Here is a 21,064-nt window from a genome sequence, read left to right as displayed (position 1 = left end):
AAATGCAAGGAGTCCATTTTCCAACTCTGACTATTTTCTTAAGTTTGATATGCAAAATCTATTTCATTAAATGATTATAATTTAGGATTCAAGCTCCTTTCCCTTGGTTCCAAATAAAACCACTGCATTACACACACACACACACACACACACACACACACACACAGAATCAGAATAGAAGAACCAATGACACACAACTGTCTTGCAGAATCATTTTATTTTCTGCTGCACAAACATCTTTCTCAGGTAATGTTACTAGAACAACCTGTTTATGAGGTTTTATAGTTTGGGATAAATAGAGTTTAAAAAAGCTACTCTCTATCATATGGAGTTGTGATATAAAAATGGTTTATAGGCTATATTTTTCAAAAAGCATTTAGCTAGACTATAATCCTGCTGAGAAAACTTTACTATTTAAGTGCATGATATGGAATGAAAAGATATGATGAAAAAGTCTTCTGATCAAGAAGCTTGTGGTCATCAAAGAATGTTAGTCTCCGCAGAGAGCCACCAGGATTTTTTCATAATCTCCCTTGGTTTCATCCTGTTGATGAAGAAATAGAGTATACTTAATGCCACCTGAAACCACAATCAATGTAAAATATTTTTAATCATAGAAGAATTACATATTTGTAGATTAACAGTTATAGAACGTATATCATAGTATGTGAACTCTAGGATCTTTGATAAAAATATCATTTACTTAAGTCATATAATTAATATAGCAGATAACTGATATTTGTTAATCAATTATTGTATAAAAAGCAATAGCTTTCAAGATTCAGATATAGGGGCGCCTGGGTGGCGCAGTCGGTTAAGGGTCCGACTTCAGCCAGGTCACGATCTCGCGGTCCGTGAGTTCGAGCCCCGCGTCGGGCTCTGGGCTGATGGCTCGGAGCCTGGAGCCTGTTTCCGATTCTGTGTCTCCCTCTCTCTCTGCCCCTCCCCCGTTCATGCTCTGTCTCTGTCCCAAAAATAAATAAAATTTGAAAAAAAAAAAAAATTTAAAAAATAAAAAAAAAAAGATTCAGATATATTGACTATGTTATATATTAGAGCCATTATTTCCCAAGAATGAAATACCACACAGAACTGGGTAACTTAACACAATATAATTTCGTATCACAGTAAAGAAAGACTATGTGACTCACTCACCAGAGAGAAAGTGATAAACCTGTGATTTTCTCACTTTTTCTTGGTAGATTTAGTTATCCAGTGTAAGTGACAACTTAACTTTAAACTGTCAACTATCTTTCAATCTTTCAAGACGTTTAAAACCTTTGACTTTTTTGTTTCTTTTTTACTTTTAACATTATAATGAAAATTTAAACTTGCATGTTATACATTTTATATTAACAAAATTAAGGAAAAACTTACAATAGTAAGTTTCTAATCTCCAATCAATAGTCATTGCAAAATACATCATTATATCTCTCTACTAAAATGTTTTGTTTGCTAAATTTATACATGGGAAACTAAATGTTTCCACGACTGCTGGAAATTGTGTGTGGTTTTTCAGTATAGAATTCACAAGTCCAGGGAAAGTTCAATAAATTATGTATCCTAAAATAACAAATTAATCTTACGCATACAATCTACAAATATGTAAGTCAGCTTTTCTCTTTGAAGAAGTTGCAAAAAGGACTGCCGTTTGCGGGGGTGGGCAGGGAGCATTATGAAAACCACAACATACCAGGATGGCTTGGCAGAGGGAGACACCATACAACTTCTGATAGCATGCTTTGATATCATTCATGTCGATTTCAGAACGGGAGACCATAATTCTGATCAGTGCCTTATGACGAGTCCCAGCACCCTGTTTAAAACAAATGATGGTAAATGTCATAGTCAGAGCATACCCTTAGTAAAGCAGGATATGGGTTTGAACGTGAAGCTCTTTTGTTCACTCATTAAAACACACATCCAAACACACACACACACACACACACACACACACACACACACACCCATGCACTTGACACAGGTAAGAAATAAAATGACAGGGATCCAACTGTTGCATCAGCAGGTGTAAGCTTTTACCACCGCTTGATTGGTCTTCCATCATCAGTCTTTCTTTTGTCCAAACGCTCCAAAAATTACAAATAACACGAACCTTCTAATTTGCGAATCTGATGGTCGAATTCATCTATTTAAAACCCTCAGTGGTCTTTGGGTTGCGTTTAGGATGAAAACCAAACATTTTGTCTGGGTTCACAATGTCTTCCTAGTCCCATAACCTCTTCTTCCACTATGTACTCTCACGCTCATTGTATTTATCATCTTCAAAGTGTCATCCGGAGTCCTCCTCCTGGACCAACCTTGCTTCATCCCTCCATTCCTTCCACCACCACTGCCCTCTGGCTAATCCGTATTCAAATATCAGGTCTTAGTTTATCAGACGGCAAGTCTACACTGATTTCTCCTGCTCTTATTCAGTGCTAGGCGTTCATCCTCACCCAGCTAGATAACCATCCCCTTAGATGGCAGCAGGCACGAGGTCTGGGACTGTATTGTGAACCACATAGTGGACCATGTGTATCATTTCAGAGGGACTGTTTCCTATGAACTGAATAGTTAGATCTCTCTCTCTCTCTCTCTCTCTCTCTCTCTGGGGACTTCTCTATTTTGGAGTTGCAAAGGAAAAAAGAAGGACGACTTTTCACAATACATGTATACAGGTGGCATCCTGTACAAGACGATGCATGCTAGAGAATGAAGTTCAAGTGAAGTGGCTGAAGTGGTATTTATTGCAAATGTATCTTAATAACACCTTCCACTTGTGTCACTTTAAAATGACGTTTTAAAATCTTAGAATGAAATATGAATCCAGGGCATGGATGCCAGAATAACAATAAAAACAGAAAGGAAAGTGAAACATAGAAAGGAGGAAATCGTAAAACCCACAACCTCAGCGGAAGTAGGTTACTAAAATCACATCTTAAAAGAAAAAGTAACCTTTCTCCGCTGACTCAGGTTTTGTACAAATCACGAATAAGCCACCAATTACCGACAAGCTCACCTTACTACCTCACCCATAAAAAAATACAACAAATCTGACCGAATTTTATGCTAATAAGGAAGGGTATTGCCTTTTGCACTAGATGGAACAATGATTCTTTTTAGGAGGGAGATATTAAAATAAGCATGGCTTGCAGACGATATGAAGTTTTCTGTTGTTCTCCCCACAAACAATAATTTTACCCCTAAGCAAAGCACATACACACAACGTTACCTTCATGGCATGATGAAGCTTCTCAGCAAAGAACATCGGTTTGCTTGTGGCACACTTCACTGCAAGACAGGCACACTTAAGTTGACATATTTACCACATGACAAGAAAGACACATATGAAGGAAACATAAGGAATACAGTTTCACCAGCAAGATTCTATTCTACACTTCTGTTCCTCATCCCCCCACCTCGTAATGGATATTTGGCCTATAAGAAACCGTTCCCTAGATGGCGTTCTGAGTAATCTTTTCCCCAACAATGTCGCCTATCTCCTCCTGTATCTTAAATCCATCCAGTACCAACTCCGGTTCATGCTATCCGGAGTATACTCTTCTTGGAAATGGGGAAACCAGTAGGTGTTAAAGGCCATGTGGGCACACGGTCAATACTTTTCTCATGTCCTAAAAAGAATTTTTTTCAAGTGAAATGGGGCTTGCTTTCAACATAAGGCAACTGCCTGATAAAACACTAACACATGCGTCCATTAGTGATATTCTCTACCTTGCTACTCAACGTGGAATCTGTAGACCAAAGGTATTGGCATCACCTGGGAGCTTGGTAGAAATGCAGAATCCCAGGGCCCCACTACAGACCTACTGAATCAGAATCTGCACTCAACAAGATTTTCGGGGGATTCATGAGTGCGTCAAGGTTTGAGAAGCACTGCTTTAGAACATACGTTCCCAGGTAATCAGGATAGCACAGGAGACCTTTAAAGCCTTTTTCTTTTGAAGGCCTTTTTGGAAGTCTCTGCAGACCTACTGAATTAATCCCTCTGGCTATGACTAAAATGAGTCAATCAGCAAGTGGCAGACCAGGATTTGAATCTGCATTTATCTAAACCCAATCTCATGCTCTTAATGACTGACCACTCTGACTTTCCTCAGAGGTATGCCCTGCCTGGTGCATCACTAAATGCTCAGAAAGTTATTTCCCGCCTGCCCATCTTTTTGATAAAAGGAATAATATCTTTTATTATTAAGAAGGCCATTATATGCCTTTAGCTAAACATTCATTGCCATTATCTTACATGTTGCCTCTATATGAAATATAAGTTTATTATATCAGCTATTTTTTTTTTTAAATTATGGGACAGCATTGACCATTTCAGGTTAGAAAACCCTCCCCACTGCAGGACCACATACCAATGGCTGTGAGGCATTTCTCGATGTCCCCTTTCATTTCCAGGTCCAGAACTTTGTTCATGTCGTGCTTACTGTACTTGGCGTACTTCTGAAACACTGAATATGAAGTTTAAACTAAGAGATGTACAAGGCATCCTATTTTGGGGAAACTAGCAAAAGCAGGGCGACTCAAAGCATTCCTTGACTGAATTTCAAAACACACATTTTAAAGCTAATTATTCAACTGAGCATATTTTGGATACTTCATCTTCTCCTAGGAACGTAACTCTCATGGCTATTTTGGTGCTCCTGTATATTTTTGGGAAAGCTTTGCAAGTGTTGACATTTATTAGAGCTGGCGTGTGATTGACAACCGTGATACTTACTACATCAGAGCCAAGTGCCATACCAAATGGATCTCCCCTTCTATAGAGATCTGTGGACTAAATGTCTCTTATTTTTATCATTAGAAATCAGTGTGCTATTATAAGATAATGAACTTTCGATCATCATTAGGACTTCCCCTTTGCGTTGGCTGCGAAAAGGTGCAGAGTCAAATCTTGTGCTCAAAGGCCAACTCTTGTTGCTTTGTGGTGTATGTGGGGGGGGGGGGGGGGGGGGGACCGCTGTGCCCTTTTCTTCACTTAGTCCTGAGTTTTTAATGTTTTTCTTCACTGTAATTTCACTTATCGTATGTGTGTATTTTGTCACACCCATTCCAAATACTTTGAGAGAGTAGAAATAGTTAAGATAATGAAATAATGTTCTACCTGCCAAAATCACAGTGTGTTTCAAGTACTATAAAATGGTGGCCGTTCAACTTTGGGCAAATGTACAAATGGCAATAAGGGGTCAGGAGCACCACATCCACTTGGGATAGGAAGGACACTAATTAAGGCTTCTATCTTTCCGTTCTTTTATTTGTCCTCAAAAAACCCTGAATCTTCCATAAGTAATTTTCAGGAACCTTTTTTTTCCCCATTTACCTTGGCGAAGATGGGGATATGCTCTGGTGGTGAGAATGGTAATGAACACATTCACATCTGTCCCTTTTCTCCTTTCTCCTGCTTCATATAAAGCCTATCAAGAAACACAAACATAAACATTTGACTATCTGCCGACTTGATACCCGCACAAGAATGTTAGATCTCCTCAAAGATTTTCTAGGCAGCTGCTTTGTGTCCAATTCAATCACAGTAAGCAACGCTAAGAGTGCAAGTTCCATAAAGATAGGGACCGTATTTGGTCAAGTATCTTCCACGGTATGTTTGTGCCTTGCAAACAGTAGAGACTGAAGATGTGTTTGCAGAATAAGTATTTGCTGAATTAAATTGCTTTCAGGTTATGCTCTATATCAAGACAACTCCAAGGGACTGTCTAAACACAGGGTGTTTTTTTTTTTACTCTTGATCGTTCAGAGTAACTACCAGCAAATGGTACTAATAAATCAATAATTCAAACATAACCTAGACTTGAATTTTGATATTAAGATTTCTGGATTCAAATTCTGACTCTGGAACTTAGTTGCCCTGTAATCTTAGATAAACAATTTAACCTTAGTGAAGTACAGATTTTCCTCTTTTGTAACTGGAAAAGATAATCTTTGTCGTACGGTCACAAGCACGCTCTGTTAACTTTGAAATGTTAATTGCCATCATCCTCCTGGGCCACTATTAATCCAGGTAGCTGCCATAAATATACATCCAAGAGCCCTGATAGTCTTAAAATGGAAAGCAAATTCAGAAATGTCACAAGCAAATAAGAATCATTTTTTATTATAGGCAGTTATTCAAATGCTAACTTTTGTTCTTTGATACGCTTGCGTGATTTCTATTAAAACGGTCAAACTTCTGGTGGATGTAAGTTATTTTGGACTTTCCAAACAAACATCTGGTATGTATGCATTTATTCAACCAAAAGTTAATGAGTGCCTTTTATGTGCAAGATTATGTACCAGGATTGTGAAGGGAGTGAGTATGGACAGATAAGTTTCTATCCTGTTAACTCACCGTAATGAATTTACAGACATAATATTATCCCATAGGGAAAGCATATGCAAATAATAGTTGTCTTTTTTTTTTTGTATTTAACAGAAATTCCAGGCCCTAAAATGGCACAGTTTCTCTAATGTTGCCAATGGATTGGTGTATAAATAACCAGCAATCTCACTGAAATTATATATGTCAATATACTTGAATGTATATAAATGTTATAATTTTTATAACTATAATCATTACTATAATGGTTTTACAACATAAACATACATCTATATGTATGAACTCATTGCACTGTTCACTGTTAAAAGATGGTTCAATGTGCTTACCCTTTCCACTTAAAAATTATTTTTCCCTTTCTTAGACATGATAAGAAAAAATTCAGGGTTTTCTCAACAAAAAAATTCTTAAGAATGACAAATCAATTTCTTTCAATCCCCTCCCACTTTGTGAGAAATGAAATCTATTAAGAACATAAAGATCACATGTTTCACTCTGTTCAAGTACAAATGGGTGTGTATCACTCAGGGAATGAACATTAGGGGTGACTGGCTTCTAGGAGGATCTAACGTTTGCTTTCACGTAGAGGCCTCAGGTGGTAACCCCACCTAATGCAAGACCTATCTGACATAGGAAGGTCGACTCCAGAAGTATTTGGGAGCACTTGCTTACCCTGGCGTCCGTATCAGCCAAGTCGTCATTCAAGCCAAAATCCTCAGATCGGTCACCCTGAAAAAAATCCCCATTCTCTGGTAAGTTGTATTATTTTATTTCTTCTTTTAACTTTTTTAAGTGTTTATTATTTTTGAGAGAGAGAGAGAGAGAGAGAGCAAGCAGGGGAGGGGCAGAGAGTGAGGGAGACACAGAATGGGAAGCAAGCTCTAGGCTCCAAGCTGTCAGCACAGAGCCCGATGTGGGGCTCGAACTCACACCGACCACGAGACCATGACCTGAGCTGAAGCCAGCCACCCAACCAACTGAGCCCCCCGGGTGCCCTCTGGTAAGTTGTTTTCTAGCATGTAATCTCATGATTTACTTAATTCTCTTAACATCAGGTACATAACACTTTTTGAGAAATAGAGAGTCAATTGCTTATTTCGAGAGAGAGAGAGAGGAAATCTAAGACTTGACTCCTCATAAAGGAGGAGGTATTTTTTGAACTAGTTGAAGTATACCTTAGCGAGAGAAAGCAAAGCATTCCGATAATCTCCAGATGTGTCTGAGGTGATATCTTTAGCCAGATCTCTCTTCAGTTCTGAGAAATAAGAAAAGTGTCTTTTGCAGTAAACTAGTGACAAATAATGGTGGTAGTAATATCTGACGTCTCTGTGCTGGCTTACAATTTGCAGTGTCAAATGTTCAATGACTTATGCAACATATCTCAAATATTATCATTTTTTAAATAAAAACAGAGTAATCAGAGCGAGTAAAATCTTAGATCATCAAAGCTATTTCCATAGGGCAATGAAAGCAATTTAGATAATACTGTGAATGAAACCCTACGGTCATAAAACTTTTGCTAGCAAGAATAAATTGCGTAGGTATACATGATTAAAAATCAATTTTGAAACAAAATATGCCAAAATTTAAGCAATGGGATGAATTAGAATATGTATTTAAAACCATAAGCTAGAGGAACTTCCTTGAACACAGATTATGTATTTACTTTAAAATGTTATATCTTATATGTGATATAGTTTTGCATACATGTGTAAATATATATATAGATAGATTGATTATATATATAGATATAGATTTAAAATGTTGTAGAAAATCCCTTAATTAACTAGGCAAAAATAATGCTCTAGTACACAAAAATTAACTGAATTTATAATTGAGTAGAGGACAGGGCAGTTTAAATAAGCCATCATTACACTATATTTGGTATATAATAGAGAAATATGGATATATACCTTTGTAAACTATGTTTTATCAAGCAAAAACGAACTGATAATAATGCCTTTCTTGATTATCATTACTGATAAATGGATCTAAGAGAAATACTGATAATGAGATAAGAATCGCAGAAAATGAGGTTAAAACCTTCCTTATTGTGATACCTTTATTAAATTGCCATGTGCAAGGGCTATTGTATTCCCTGTGCTTGGTATGAAAACCAAGCAGAAAGATCCTGTATGGTGCCACATATTAGGATGGGAAAACAAACGTTGAAGGCTTGGGAAACTAGAAATAGAAATTAATAAAATTCCCAACACTGACTAGGACCCGGTGATAGCGACCCTGTTTACAGTGTTGAGCGTATCTTTTAAATGAGATGTGTCACTGAATAGATAAAATGATCCATGGCTGGTCATTCATCCCCATGGTTATAACTACAGATAAAGAGTAAGTTACAAAAAAACATAAAGAGTAAGTGAGTCATTTATGTTCATAATGACTAAAGTTCATAATGGTAAAGGTAAAGTTTCCATCAGAGGATTGTTAAGTACTAGACTCTACATTCTCTCTTTTTTTTTTATTTTTTTAATGTTTATTTTATGTTTGAGAGAGACAGAGACAGAATGCGAGTGGGTTGGGGCAGAGAGAGAGGGAGGCACAGAATCTGAAACAGGCTCCAGGCTCCGAGCTGTCAGCACAGAGCCCCACGTGGGGCTCGAACCCACAAGCTGTGAGGTCATGACCTGAGCTGAAGTCGGACGCTCAACCGACTGAGCCACCCAGGCGTCCCTGGACTCTACATTTTCAAGGGCAAATGGAGAATATTTTGTTTGGAAATTTCTGTTCTTGTTATCTTTTCAAAATAAAAAACAATGGGACATTTTTTGGACATAAATCTCAGAAAAATAGAAATGTTTTTAGGAAATTCTTTAAATTCAGCACTAATGAATTGAGTTTTCCATTACAGTAACATGTGGCCATTTCCGCTAGAAGGACATTTTCTATTAAAGTGCAACGTTGATGAGGGGTGGGATGCTGTCTCCCTCATCAGCACCCGGGCAACTCGAGTGCTGTCTGGTAACAACGTGTGCATGCATTGACACATGCCGAACAATGGAGAAAAATTACAATATGTAGAATTTCCAAAGCCCCATTATTAATATCCACGCTCAGCTTTGAGAAACACATACCACATTTAGTTTCTGAGAGGCGATTTGGACTGTTGGGCATTAAAACATACCTTCTCTATAGACTCTGTTGATCTCTCTGATTTCTTTGTTAGTTCTTGATACCAAAATCTCATCCAGAGTATCTTCATCAGTCCCAAGGCCCTGGATTAAAGAAGAAATGGAGGAAAATCTTATTTAAGAGCATCTGCTAGCTTTTGTGTCCCAAAATTCGTTTGAATCTGGCAGTTAGTAACTTTCCCACGGTATGTAGTAAATATCCACAATATTTAACGATTACAACAAACGCTATTATATTGCTCTAAAAACAAAATGGATTTAAAGCCAGTGTTTTGCACTAAGGTGTGAAAAGTGAGGCGTATGATTCATTGCAGTGACATCATGAAAAGACTGGAGATAATACAGCTGCTAACTCCAACATTCATTCATTTATTTATTTACTTATTTACTTATGTATTTATTTATTTACTCATTCATTCATTTTATTCTCACTGATGGGCATGCCCTGTACTGGATGTTGAAGATATAAGAAGACATGTAAGTGGACTTGGTCTATACAATCTCTTGAAAGGAGTTTTGGTTAAATAAGGCCATTTACCTTCATGGCAGCACGAAGCTCTTCAGCATCAAACTGGGCTGGAGTCTTTAACAGAGCCAAAACAACTTCCTCGAGGTGACCAGAAAGGGCTTTCTTAAGAGCTTCATCCAGGGGCTATAACCAAGAGATTAGAATCAGGGCCTCTAATAAGTAAATGCTGATGCTGGGTAATACCACATTGTGGGGTTACCTGACTGTTAGGTAATCTTACTACCGATTGCTAAATCCAGACACCTTTTAGAGCTCCTTTCATTCAGGTACAAAATATGACATTTAGAATGTTACCTTCATTTTTTAGATCTAGAGTGATTACAATGAAATTCGCTGAATTCATTGATAACTTTCTTTTTCTTTTAGAGACAGTGCAATCAGGGGAGGGGCAGAGGGAGACAGAGAGAGAGAGAGAGATAGAGAGAGAGAGAATTTCAGGCAGGCTACACACTCAGCATGGAGCCCCCTGCAGGACTCAGTCTCACGGTAGTGAGATCATGACCTGAGCCGAAATCAAGAGTCAGATGCTCAACTGACTGAGCCACCCAGGTGCCCTACACTGAGAACTCATAAAGGACTTAAGTATTCTCTTGATGTTTTACACAGGAAGAAAATCACAAGGCTCAAACACAGGAGTTTGTATTTTAACAGAAACAGTAGTAAGAATACTTCAAAAATAATGTACTAATAATTTTCCAGCCTTTGAGGTTTTCACTGCTCAAATAAGCATTACAATCAAGCACTGGTATTATATCATTTTCTAACTGGACTCCTTAAAAATATGACCCATTATTGGTATAGAGAATACAAAGCTTACTTTTAAAGTAGAATTATATGTATAAACTTTACATTCAGACATTTAATCACTCAATTTAAAATTTAACAGAAGACACATATCAATCAGAACATATTCTTTACTGCCAAGAGTACTCTCGATATTCGTTATATTCAAATTAAAGACTGGTCTTCAATATAAAAGTCATCTGCAATGCACCAAGACGACTCATGTCTGAAACCAGAAAATTTGCTAGAATTGATTACACTGCAACCAAGCAAGGAAATACTGTCATCCTCATCTTAGTTGTAAGGGGAAAATAGTGTTGGAGACTGAAAAAAAAATAGGTGAATTGTGCTTCAAAATCCATGTTTATACATAAACGTAACTGAAATTAAATATCTAAATGTACCACTCGACCTACCTTTCCTTTCTCCTGGAGATACGCTGCTTTGATCTGCTGACGTTGCGCATTGTTTCTCTTAGTCAGAATGTCAATGATGGTTGCTTCATCCACACCTGGAAATAAAAGACCACTAGGCTTTTAAAATCAATTTTCTTCATCATCAATAACTGACATAAAATAATTAATTACCAAGATGGCCCAAATGAAGTTCTAGAAAACTAAGAAATGGAAATTATACCAGCCTAAGATATAAAGGCAGCATTAAAGGGAAGCCTTTCAGATGTCACTCCCTCCATCTGAAGGAGAAAGAAAGAGAAACTGTTCCCGACCCTCATAGCTGCAGTGCTTGGTCCTGATTTAAACCCTAGATGTGAGGAGAGGTGTTGATTCCAGCATTGAGTTTCTGCTGGAAATGAGCTGGTAAAAATATCAGTCGTAGCAACAGAGATTCTACTGATTTGACCCAAATTTCCCAAGTGCTGAAAATTCCTAAGTTCTTTTGATGAAGAAATCTTTTTTTTTCTTATCTTCAAAATGAAACAGACCTTTCCCACTGCGCATGGCCGGTTTTCAATAGCCATTCTAGTGGCCATTCTGAAATGTCCAGGAGGGGAGGTTATGGGGAGACATGATTACCTTTGACTGTTATTGCTTTATGCAAGGCGGCAACATCCGAGGATGGGTTGAAGCTAGGATAGGGGCTCACTGCTGACCCAGGACCGCCTTTGGAGCTTTTCACAGTTTTCTGTGGATGAGACAGACATAAAATAACGTCCACTCCTTCATACTAGCTTCTCTTCTAATCTTAACTAAGTTATTTTATTGTCACTTGACTTACAACGTATTCCTGCTCTTCATTTTCAATAAACCAGGCCTGTTTGAGGAATTCTGATACCATTGCCATTTTCAAAGAAGTATCTGGAAAGAAAACAGGTAGATGCTTTTACCAAACAAAAACCTACAGCACATATATGCCATTCTACTCTCTTACATACATAAGACATAGAGTAGTCTTGACCTTACTTAAGGATTACATTTAGGAGCATAATAAAATGCTAGATGTAAGCTCTTTAAAAGGAGAGTCTGACCCTTGAACAGAAACACCGAGCCTCACCCACCATTCAGAAACTTGGTTCTTTCTTGGCATATTCAGTCCTAACCTTTAGGGGCCAGATGATTCTACAAGTGGGGTTGGTGATTTACTTCATTGCTCTAAATTTATAGACCATCTACCATATGCCAAGCACTGAAGGTCCAGAAAATATTCAAACATCATGCTTTCCTCACAGAGCTTCAAGCTAGTGCATGCTTCCTGTGGGAAAACACAAAAGCTAAATGCTGGCTGATCTGAGACTCTCTTGGAATGCTTCAAGGTTAACCTGACAGAAAAGTTAAAGAGAACACAACAGAGAGAAGGCTGTCATATTTGGGACGCTACTAAAGCAAGAAATGTTGGCAGAAGCCCAATCCAAAGAGGTTTAAATTATCTCCAACGCTTTGGGAAAAGATGAATGGATTTCTAGAAAGAGCAGTACAATTCCATTTATATTTCAGAAGGATCACTCATCTTAGATCATAGAGAATGGCTAAGAGATGGGCAAGATGAAAGATTGGAGACCATTTAATAGACCTTTAGAGAATCTGGGTAGGATTGGTGAGGGCCTAAAGAAAAGTAATGGCTGGATAAAAAGCATAATGTTCTATTTACATTTATAAGGTAAAACAATCTGTGACAATCTGCCGGAGTGGATTCAGGCTCAAAACGCTAAAGGAGCTTGATAAAGAGATAGTCAGGTGGCATTTCCCCCTCAAATAATTGTTTCCTTTTCCATTCCTTGGTATAAAATTATTTCAGCATTTGAAGCAATTGCTACCCTCACATTTCTTCCTAGCTGAGCTGTCCTAAATATTAGTCCTTCATGGTTTTCCATCCAACACACAAAAAAAACCCAGATTTTATAAGAGGTCCTTTGTTCTCATAGGAAGCATCAGGGTGATACTGCAACGTAGATGTCCCCTTTCCACAAACTCTGTCTTGAAATTTTGTTAATTGCTACCATGGTTCTGCAGTATTTTTATTTAATCAACCACGTATATCTTTAAAACCTGAAGCATGTTGAAAAACTCGTGTGTTCCCTGTTTTGTCCACAAAAGAAGCTCTCAGTGATCCTTTCGGGCTGGGGATGTGTTTTGAGGGGCTCGTTCGTGAGCAAGGTTGACATATCTCTCCATACCGCTTTGTTTATCCCTCTGGAGACTACGCCCATGAATACATCTGAAGGAGTTTGGAAGGGAAATCTCAGTAGTTTGAAATTCTTCATCAGAAGCTAAATGAATCGTGAGAAGTAAAACCCATAACCTGACTCCTTAACAGCATGTTCAGACGAAATCTTTCATCCATACCTGCTGAAAAATAACCTCAGTTTCAAGTAATGAGATTAAATACGTGAGAGAAACCATATCCAAAGCAGAAACTATCTCCACTTAATTATCATGGGGATTGTTCACATTACTGTTCTGTCATCAGTGAGAAGAACCAATATTTTGTGCATCCGTTTAAAATAACCTCTTCCCCCTCCAGCAACTGATAGATTTAAAGTTATTTCCTGAGGTAAAGTCATGATGTACAATTTTGCACAAGGTTTTACTTCCTGTTACAGTCATAATCTGAGGCCATTGCTGTTGGCACAAGCAGATTCATTTTCCAATTATGTCATTGGCACATCCAGAACTTCTAGTAATTTCTGGCAAGGTTTCAGGTATTTGAAATTTCCATTTTTATAATCTCAGCCATGCCCTTCGTAAAGTAGAATCCTCAAAATGAGTGATATGATTGGTCACTTAGCACAGTACTTTTCCATCAGTGAAATATGTATTCCAGTATTTCCACTCTTTTCAATTGGAAAAAAACCCTCAAAATAGACCAGAGACTATGGATATTGTCAAACATAATTTTAAAAATGAACCCCAGAACTTCAACACAAATTTTATGAAAACTTCACTGTGCTTCATTTTTTTTTCACTTCTCAAAAAATGCTCACATAATGCATTGATTTCTTCACATAACACCAAACAACACAAATAAGGGGGCTGAGTAATTTATTTGACACAACAGAGTTTATAGAGGAGACACCTTTGTAACATATCTTCTGAGTTCCTAGATCTTATAATCTGAAATAATTTGGATGGTCTTGGGGCACCTGGGTGGCTCAGTTGTTTAAGCCTCTGACTTCGGCTCAGGTCATGATCTCATGGTTTGTGGGTTTGAGCCCCGTGTCGAGCTCTGCGCTGACAGCTCAGAGCCTAGAGCCTGCTTCGGAGTCCGTGTCTCCCTCTCTCTCTTTGCTCCTCCCCTGCTCTCACTCTGTCTCTCTCTCTTAAAAATAAAAAATGTTTTTAAAAAATAATTTTAAAAAATGAAATAATTTGGATGGTCTAAAAGCACTTTCTGGAAAAGAAAAGTAGTCTGAATAGACTGTCTCAGAAAAGCAATTTGAGGAAAATGGAATCTCAATCCAGCCAAATAATATCTACTAGCTCTTAGCTTGAGGACACAGGGATACTGGCAGGATGTAAGAAATTGCCCTAAAGGAAAAATATTTTATCATGTACCAGTAGTTAAGTGCTCAATGTCGACTGCAAGTATTAGCAGAAATTTTTAACAGTTGCAACATACTGTACAAATACCACAGCAAAAACATTTTGGCCACACTGAATTGCTAAACCATTCTGTCTCTTCTGTAACTACCCTCTGCATGAAAACGGCATTTTGTACCTTGATAAAACATATTCAATAATTTGAAGGTAACACTTGCTTTACTTTAGATAAATAATGCATACAAGGATCTTTTATAGACTGTTACTTGTTATATAGATATCAGATATTATTACTATGCAGAGAAAAAATTTGGTCTAGAAAATAGAATTGTAGAGTTAAAAAAAATAAATTACCCTATGAATCTGCAAAAGATTTTCTTTTTTCTTTTTTTTTTAGTTGCAACGTTTGTAGGGTATGTATTATTTTATTAACATACCTTGGTGCTCTCTCTCTCTCTTTCTCTCTCCCCCCCCCCCCCTCTCTCTCTCTCTCTCTCTCTCTCTCTCTCTCTCTCTATATATATATATATATATATAATCTGGGTACTAATGAACTCTGAAACCAGCATTATCCAAGATTATCCAAGATTCACATTATCCAAGATTATCTCAGTCTTTAACATCATCTAATTTGAAGATGAAATTGGCCATTTCTACATAGGTTGACCTATATGGAAATTAACAGTATTTCAGAGTTCTTCTAGTGAATGATCTGTTTGTGAACATGCACTACCAATCTCATGTATCTGTGCATAAATGTGTAACTTTCTAGAGATGAGCATTTTTGTGTATATTTATGTGTCATAAGAGAGCTCTCTTCATCTCATTCAGCAAGGAATTACAGAGGGTAAACACACATAAAAAGTATGCCCAAGATGTTAGGCAGAATACAGGATCCATGCTTACAGCACTATAAGATAAAGGTATTCCAGAAATGGTACGTTAGTAATTGGGCCAGCTCAAAATCTGAAAACACTAAGGCTTGTATCAAAGTTAATTTCCTGATTTCTCAAAAACTGCACGACAGTTATGTCCTTGTTTTTTTGTTTTTTTTTTTTTAATTTTTTTTTTCAACGTTTTTATTTATTTTTGGGACAGAGAGAGAGACAGAGCATGAACGGGGGAGGGGCAGAGAGAGAGGGAGACACAGAATCGGAAACAGGCTCCAGGCTCCGAGCCATCAGCCCAGAGCCCGACGCGGGGCTCGAACTCACGGACCGCGAGATCGTGACCTGGCTGAAGTCGGACGCTTAACCGACTGCGCCACCCAGGCGCCCCTGTCCTTGTTTTTTTAATATAGAGAGACAGAAGTAATTTAGAGGCATAGGGCCATTGTATCTGTAGTGTTGTCTCAAATGTTACAGAAAAAAACACAGAGAGGGTGGAGTGAGGAAGAGGATAAAGCGAAATGTGACATACTAACAATTGTGGGATCTGCGTACAAAGTGTATGGTAGTTCTGTGCGATATTCTTGAAACTTTTCTGAAGGTTTGAAATTATTACAAAAGTTTTTTGTTTGTTTGTGTTTCTTTCTTGTTTTAAATTGCAAGTTCTATCTCGGTCGGCCTCATGAAAGGCTACTTCCAAGATCTGTAAACAGAAGAAGCCGATTTTTATGGTCTCTCACGCATCCTGGTGACAATCTAGAATGATCAGAGTTATCCAGAGATACCAGCAGCAACTAATTCTTGCATAGGACAGCATCTTCATTCTTATTTTCTACCTGGGAAAAACAGTGTAATTTTCTGGCAGTTTTCTAGACAGAAGCTGTCAAACATCAAGTCATACATAAATCTATGCCTTCTGATTCCAAAGTATTGCAAATTGTTTTACACTTACAACCAAAAAGACAGTGAGTGACAGGAATGTTATTTTTAAGAGCTCACACTCGAGAATCAGCTTCATTACCAGTGAACCCATGGAGACTGTGGCAAGGTTTACCCTAGCACTTGGGGGTTTATTCTTCAATGCTTTGGCTTGTGCTCAGTTTTTCCCTTGAATATATATATTCATGGGACCTTCCCTTACCTGCTGGTGTGAGGGAACCAATTAGACTATACAAAGGCATGACTCATTCAGGAAGAACCATTTTATGAAAGGTACTCTCATGAATGTTTTGCCTCTAGGCCTTTGGATAGGGTGTTTCCTTTGCTTGGAATGCTGTTTCTTCCTCCGTATTCGCTTCCCTTGCCAGACTGTTGCTTCTAAAAGGACTCGGCATAGACCTCTTCACATCCTCCAGAAAATTTTCAAGCGTTCAACACTCAACTGGGTGAAGTTCTGTGCCTCTTCCAAGATGTCCTCCTGTCCCCCTACACTCGCCCCTACCATTCTGTATTATCACTTTCTATGTACCTGTCTATATGCCCCAGCAGCATTCCATGAGGGCAATGCTAATCTACTATTCATCATGCACCTCAATCTCTGGTATTTAGTATATTAATAAGTATTATTGAATGAATAAAATAGTGGATCAGTGCTAATTATTTAGGAAACATATCTATACATTTCACAAACGTTTCTTCATAGCTATAGGATATAAAATAAGAACTGAAGAGTTCTGAGCCCTATTTGGATTCCCTTTAACTAACTATATGGCCTCAAGAAAACATTTAGCTTCTCCAGGGGTCTTCATTTATAAAAATACGAGTGTTGGAATAAATAGTGTCTACAATGCATAATAGCTCTGAGGTGCCTATCTTAAATTTCATCTCAAGTGGATGGAGGTGGGGAAAATTAGCATAATTAAGGAAGGTATTATATAAATTATATCTGTTCTGATCTTTCTGATAAAAATTTATCCTGTTTTAAAGAAAGATGAACTCATCTCCTCCAAAAACTGTTTTGGGTTGATCGCTGAAAAATACAAGGTCCACTGTTTTAGCTGCTTAGCTCTGATTTTAAAAACAGCTCCAGGGTTTAGAGAAGATTAAGAACAACCGATTCAGCAAACTAACATCATAAACAAAACTCAACTTTTGCAGCTCTTTGGGTGGAGGAAGCATTTAATAAGCACGAAACGCTGCATAATGTTATTATTAACTATTTTGTCAACATCCATCAAAGGTTGGCTATCTGCCTTGTGTGGTTGAGCCTGGGGGCCAGGGTGTTGACAGAACTTCTGGGGAGGAGGCCATTTCTGAATTAGGGAACCAGTGCTTTACCGCATTTGAATCATTTTGCAATGTGCCTTCCCTTCTAGCTATCAAAATACATTTCTGCGGGCAGAGGGGAATATTATTTTTTCAAAGTCCATGCAGAATTTTAAATATAAACAGGGCAAGAAAGAGCACTTCCTTCTTAATCAAGCTAGCATTAAAAGTTAGATGTCAGGGCATTTAATTTAACATTCAAAATGGACTAAGAAAAATTCTCAAAGGAGCACTTGTAATAAACGATAGCTGGATATATGATGATTCGAATTCTCTCACTTTTGCAAATATATCCAACACCAGTAAAAAGTCTACCTTGGATTTGTTTGGTGCTTTTGCTACTAAGGAAAATAATTTTTAGAGGACCCAGCTGGCATTTACAGGAATAACTTATCTGACACCACCCAGAAAATACTTTCCTTCCCCTTAGGTTTTCACATCCACACTTGAAAAACCTGTCTATGACACAGAGCCTCCAGGAATAAGAATGTGGCCACACCCTCTTTAAATGAAATGATTAATCAGCGGATCCTCTTACTTATTTACACTGCATAAATAAACATAACGTAATTTCAATGTAAATTACAAAGGGCATAATTATCACTATGAGATCTGAATCTATTTAATTCTTAAAAAGAAAGAAAGAAAGAAAGAAAGAAAGAAAGAAAGAAAGAAAGAAAAGGAAGAAAAGAAAAAGAAAGAGAGAGAAAGGAGAAAGAAAGAAAGAAGAAAGAAAGAAAGAAAGAAAGAAAGAAAGAAAGAAAACGAAAGAAAGAGGAGAGGAGAGGAGAGGAGAGGAGAGGAGAGGAGAGGAGAGGAAATAGTCCTGCCATTTTGAAACAGTTTCCTGAAACTCCCCTCCAGCACTTCTGTTCTGTAGTGGTTGCCTACAAGTATCCACCTTCCATCATGATTTCCATGTAACACACACACACACACACACACACACACACACACACACAGCTCTTGGAAATGTGTAACTCATAGGAGGAAAACACATTCTTCCCTTTTTCTTCTATGGTAATTCACCAACAGTGCAATAAGCCAGTATTAAGCAAACTGCCCATATTTGTAAAACTCTTAACTATGTAAAAGAAAACATTACAATTTGTGATTTCCGACATATAAATACCAAATTTGATTTTACAGAAAGATTTATCAAAACATACTAAATGCAGCTAGCCATAAACCCTGGAGAAGCAGTAACAATTAACATCACGATGGGACAAGTTTTCAGAACAATCAAAGCTAACTAAAAAGAAAACTAAGACTTACCCTTTTTCTTCACCTTCTTCCAAAGCACTGGAGAGAGATTCTCCTCTGAAGGTTTCACACTAGAAGTGAAGTCTAGTGCTTCTGATTTTATAGAATTTGAAAGGAGACCACACCTAGCAACCAGAAGTTAGTAATTGGTTGCCCTTTGTTTGAAGTACGTGGCTCAGCCTCAGCCGAGAAACAAAGTGAAACAAGTCTTGCAAAACTACTAGCTGAACCAACTCCTAGCTGACTGCACAGAGGGGGAAAAAAAAAAACACGGAAAGACAGACTTTTTTTTTCCTCTTTAGCTTGCACTGCTTTTTCCAGAGAAAGTAGACTGCAGTCGATTTCCAAGGATGCAGTACTGTCTACCCCAATCCTGATACTAATAATTGGCATCCTTTTTTTAAACAGGCTGTGAAAGGAAAGTGTATACACTTCAAAACAAAATAAACCTAAGAAAACCCTTTTAGTTTGAATCCTAGCTCCATCACTAGTTACTACGTGACCTTGGGGATATATTTAATTTCCCTGAACTTGTCTACTTTATTTTTTTAAATTTATTTATTTACTTACTGTGTGTGCAAGCACACACACACATGCACGGGGGGGGGGGGCAGAGAGGGAGGGAGGGAGACAGAGAATCCCAAGCAGCCTCTGCACTGTCAGTATAGAGTCCGACACGGGGCTCTATCCTGCAAACTGTGAGATCATGACCTGAACCGAAATCAAGTGTCAGATGCTCAACTGACTGAGCCACCCAGGTGCCCCTGAACTTGTCTACTTTTGTAAATTAGGGATAATATTATCTAAGCTGCCTACCCACTAGAATTCTTGTGACAATTGAGAAATTATATATATATATGTGTGTATATATATATGTATATATATGTGTGTATATGTATATATATATATACACACATACATATATTGTAAATTTTAACACCATGCAGTGCTGAATAATTTTTATTTTTATATTTTACCAGCAATTTTCTTTCCTTAAAATAAAAGACTTTTTGTGTTTATATATGGTTGGTGGATATAAGTAAGAAATAGAAAAGAAATAAAGCTCCAGATTGTCCCAAAATTACAAACGAAGTTAATGCTAGAAATATGATCATTATGACATTCAAAAAAAGGTATTGGCATTAAAGGAAGGCCTATTTACGGCGTTTCTTTTATAGAGAATCAGTTGTACACATAGATATGCATAGATCCCTGACATTCTAGAGTAGTTGAACACTAAAGGAAGGCACTCAAACTATACAGTGAAAGGGTTACTAGAGTAGCATCTAGTACAAAACAGGTGCCCCAAGACATTTCCTGCTTGCCACAAGGAACAGAAACTGGTTCTGGTAGCCTCAATGGTGGTTCAGTTTTATTCTTCACAAAACTTTACAAAATTCTATGTGATATTTCCATTAAACTATGCAGAGCTGTAAACTCTGTCATGGTGTATGGTACAGTTTGTGGGGCATTTTAGGGTTTGTTTTTTTGCCTGTTTTCCTCAGAAATATTTCAGGTAATTATACATATCATTATATAAATATATATATTCATATATATATATACACACACATATATATGTATATTATATGTATATGTGTATATGTATATATGTGTATCATTATATATAATATGTGTATAATATATAATATAATATATATTATACATGTCATAATAATATATTATTATATATAATAATATATTATATAATAATATATTATATATAATGACATATAATATATAATGACATATATATGCCAGCTTTACAAAAATCAATGAAAATACTTTCTTAAGATTGTCAGATTTTATAACACATTCTGAATTCTCAATGCTAATTTCAGTGAAGT

The 21,064-nt window shown here is 37.3% G+C and overlaps 1 protein-coding gene across 1 annotated transcript; it reads right to left on the bottom strand.

Moving 5' to 3' along the window:
• Nucleotides 1–198: 198 nt before the first annotated feature.
• Nucleotides 199–19,460, bottom strand: ANXA1 (annexin A1). The gene is made up of 13 exons (XM_030293151.2): nt 19,230–19,460; nt 12,044–12,123; nt 11,842–11,950; nt 11,224–11,318; nt 10,034–10,147; nt 9,489–9,579; nt 7,525–7,604; nt 7,022–7,078; nt 5,342–5,435; nt 4,377–4,472; nt 3,233–3,291; nt 1,694–1,816; nt 199–544 (listed from the first exon to the last, which is right to left on the bottom strand). Exons 2-13 carry the CDS (start codon nt 12,107–12,109, stop codon nt 491–493), a joined length of 1,038 nt encoding a protein of 345 aa, XP_030149011.1. The 5' UTR covers nt 12,110–12,123; nt 19,230–19,460; the 3' UTR covers nt 199–490.
• Nucleotides 19,461–21,064: the final 1,604 nt, after the last annotated feature.

Source organism: Lynx canadensis, chromosome D4, assembly GCF_007474595.2.
Source record: "Lynx canadensis isolate LIC74 chromosome D4, mLynCan4.pri.v2, whole genome shotgun sequence".
In the NCBI taxonomy this organism is placed as follows: domain Eukaryota; kingdom Metazoa; phylum Chordata; class Mammalia; order Carnivora; family Felidae; genus Lynx; species Lynx canadensis.
This window is presented reverse-complemented; position numbering and strand designations above follow the sequence as displayed.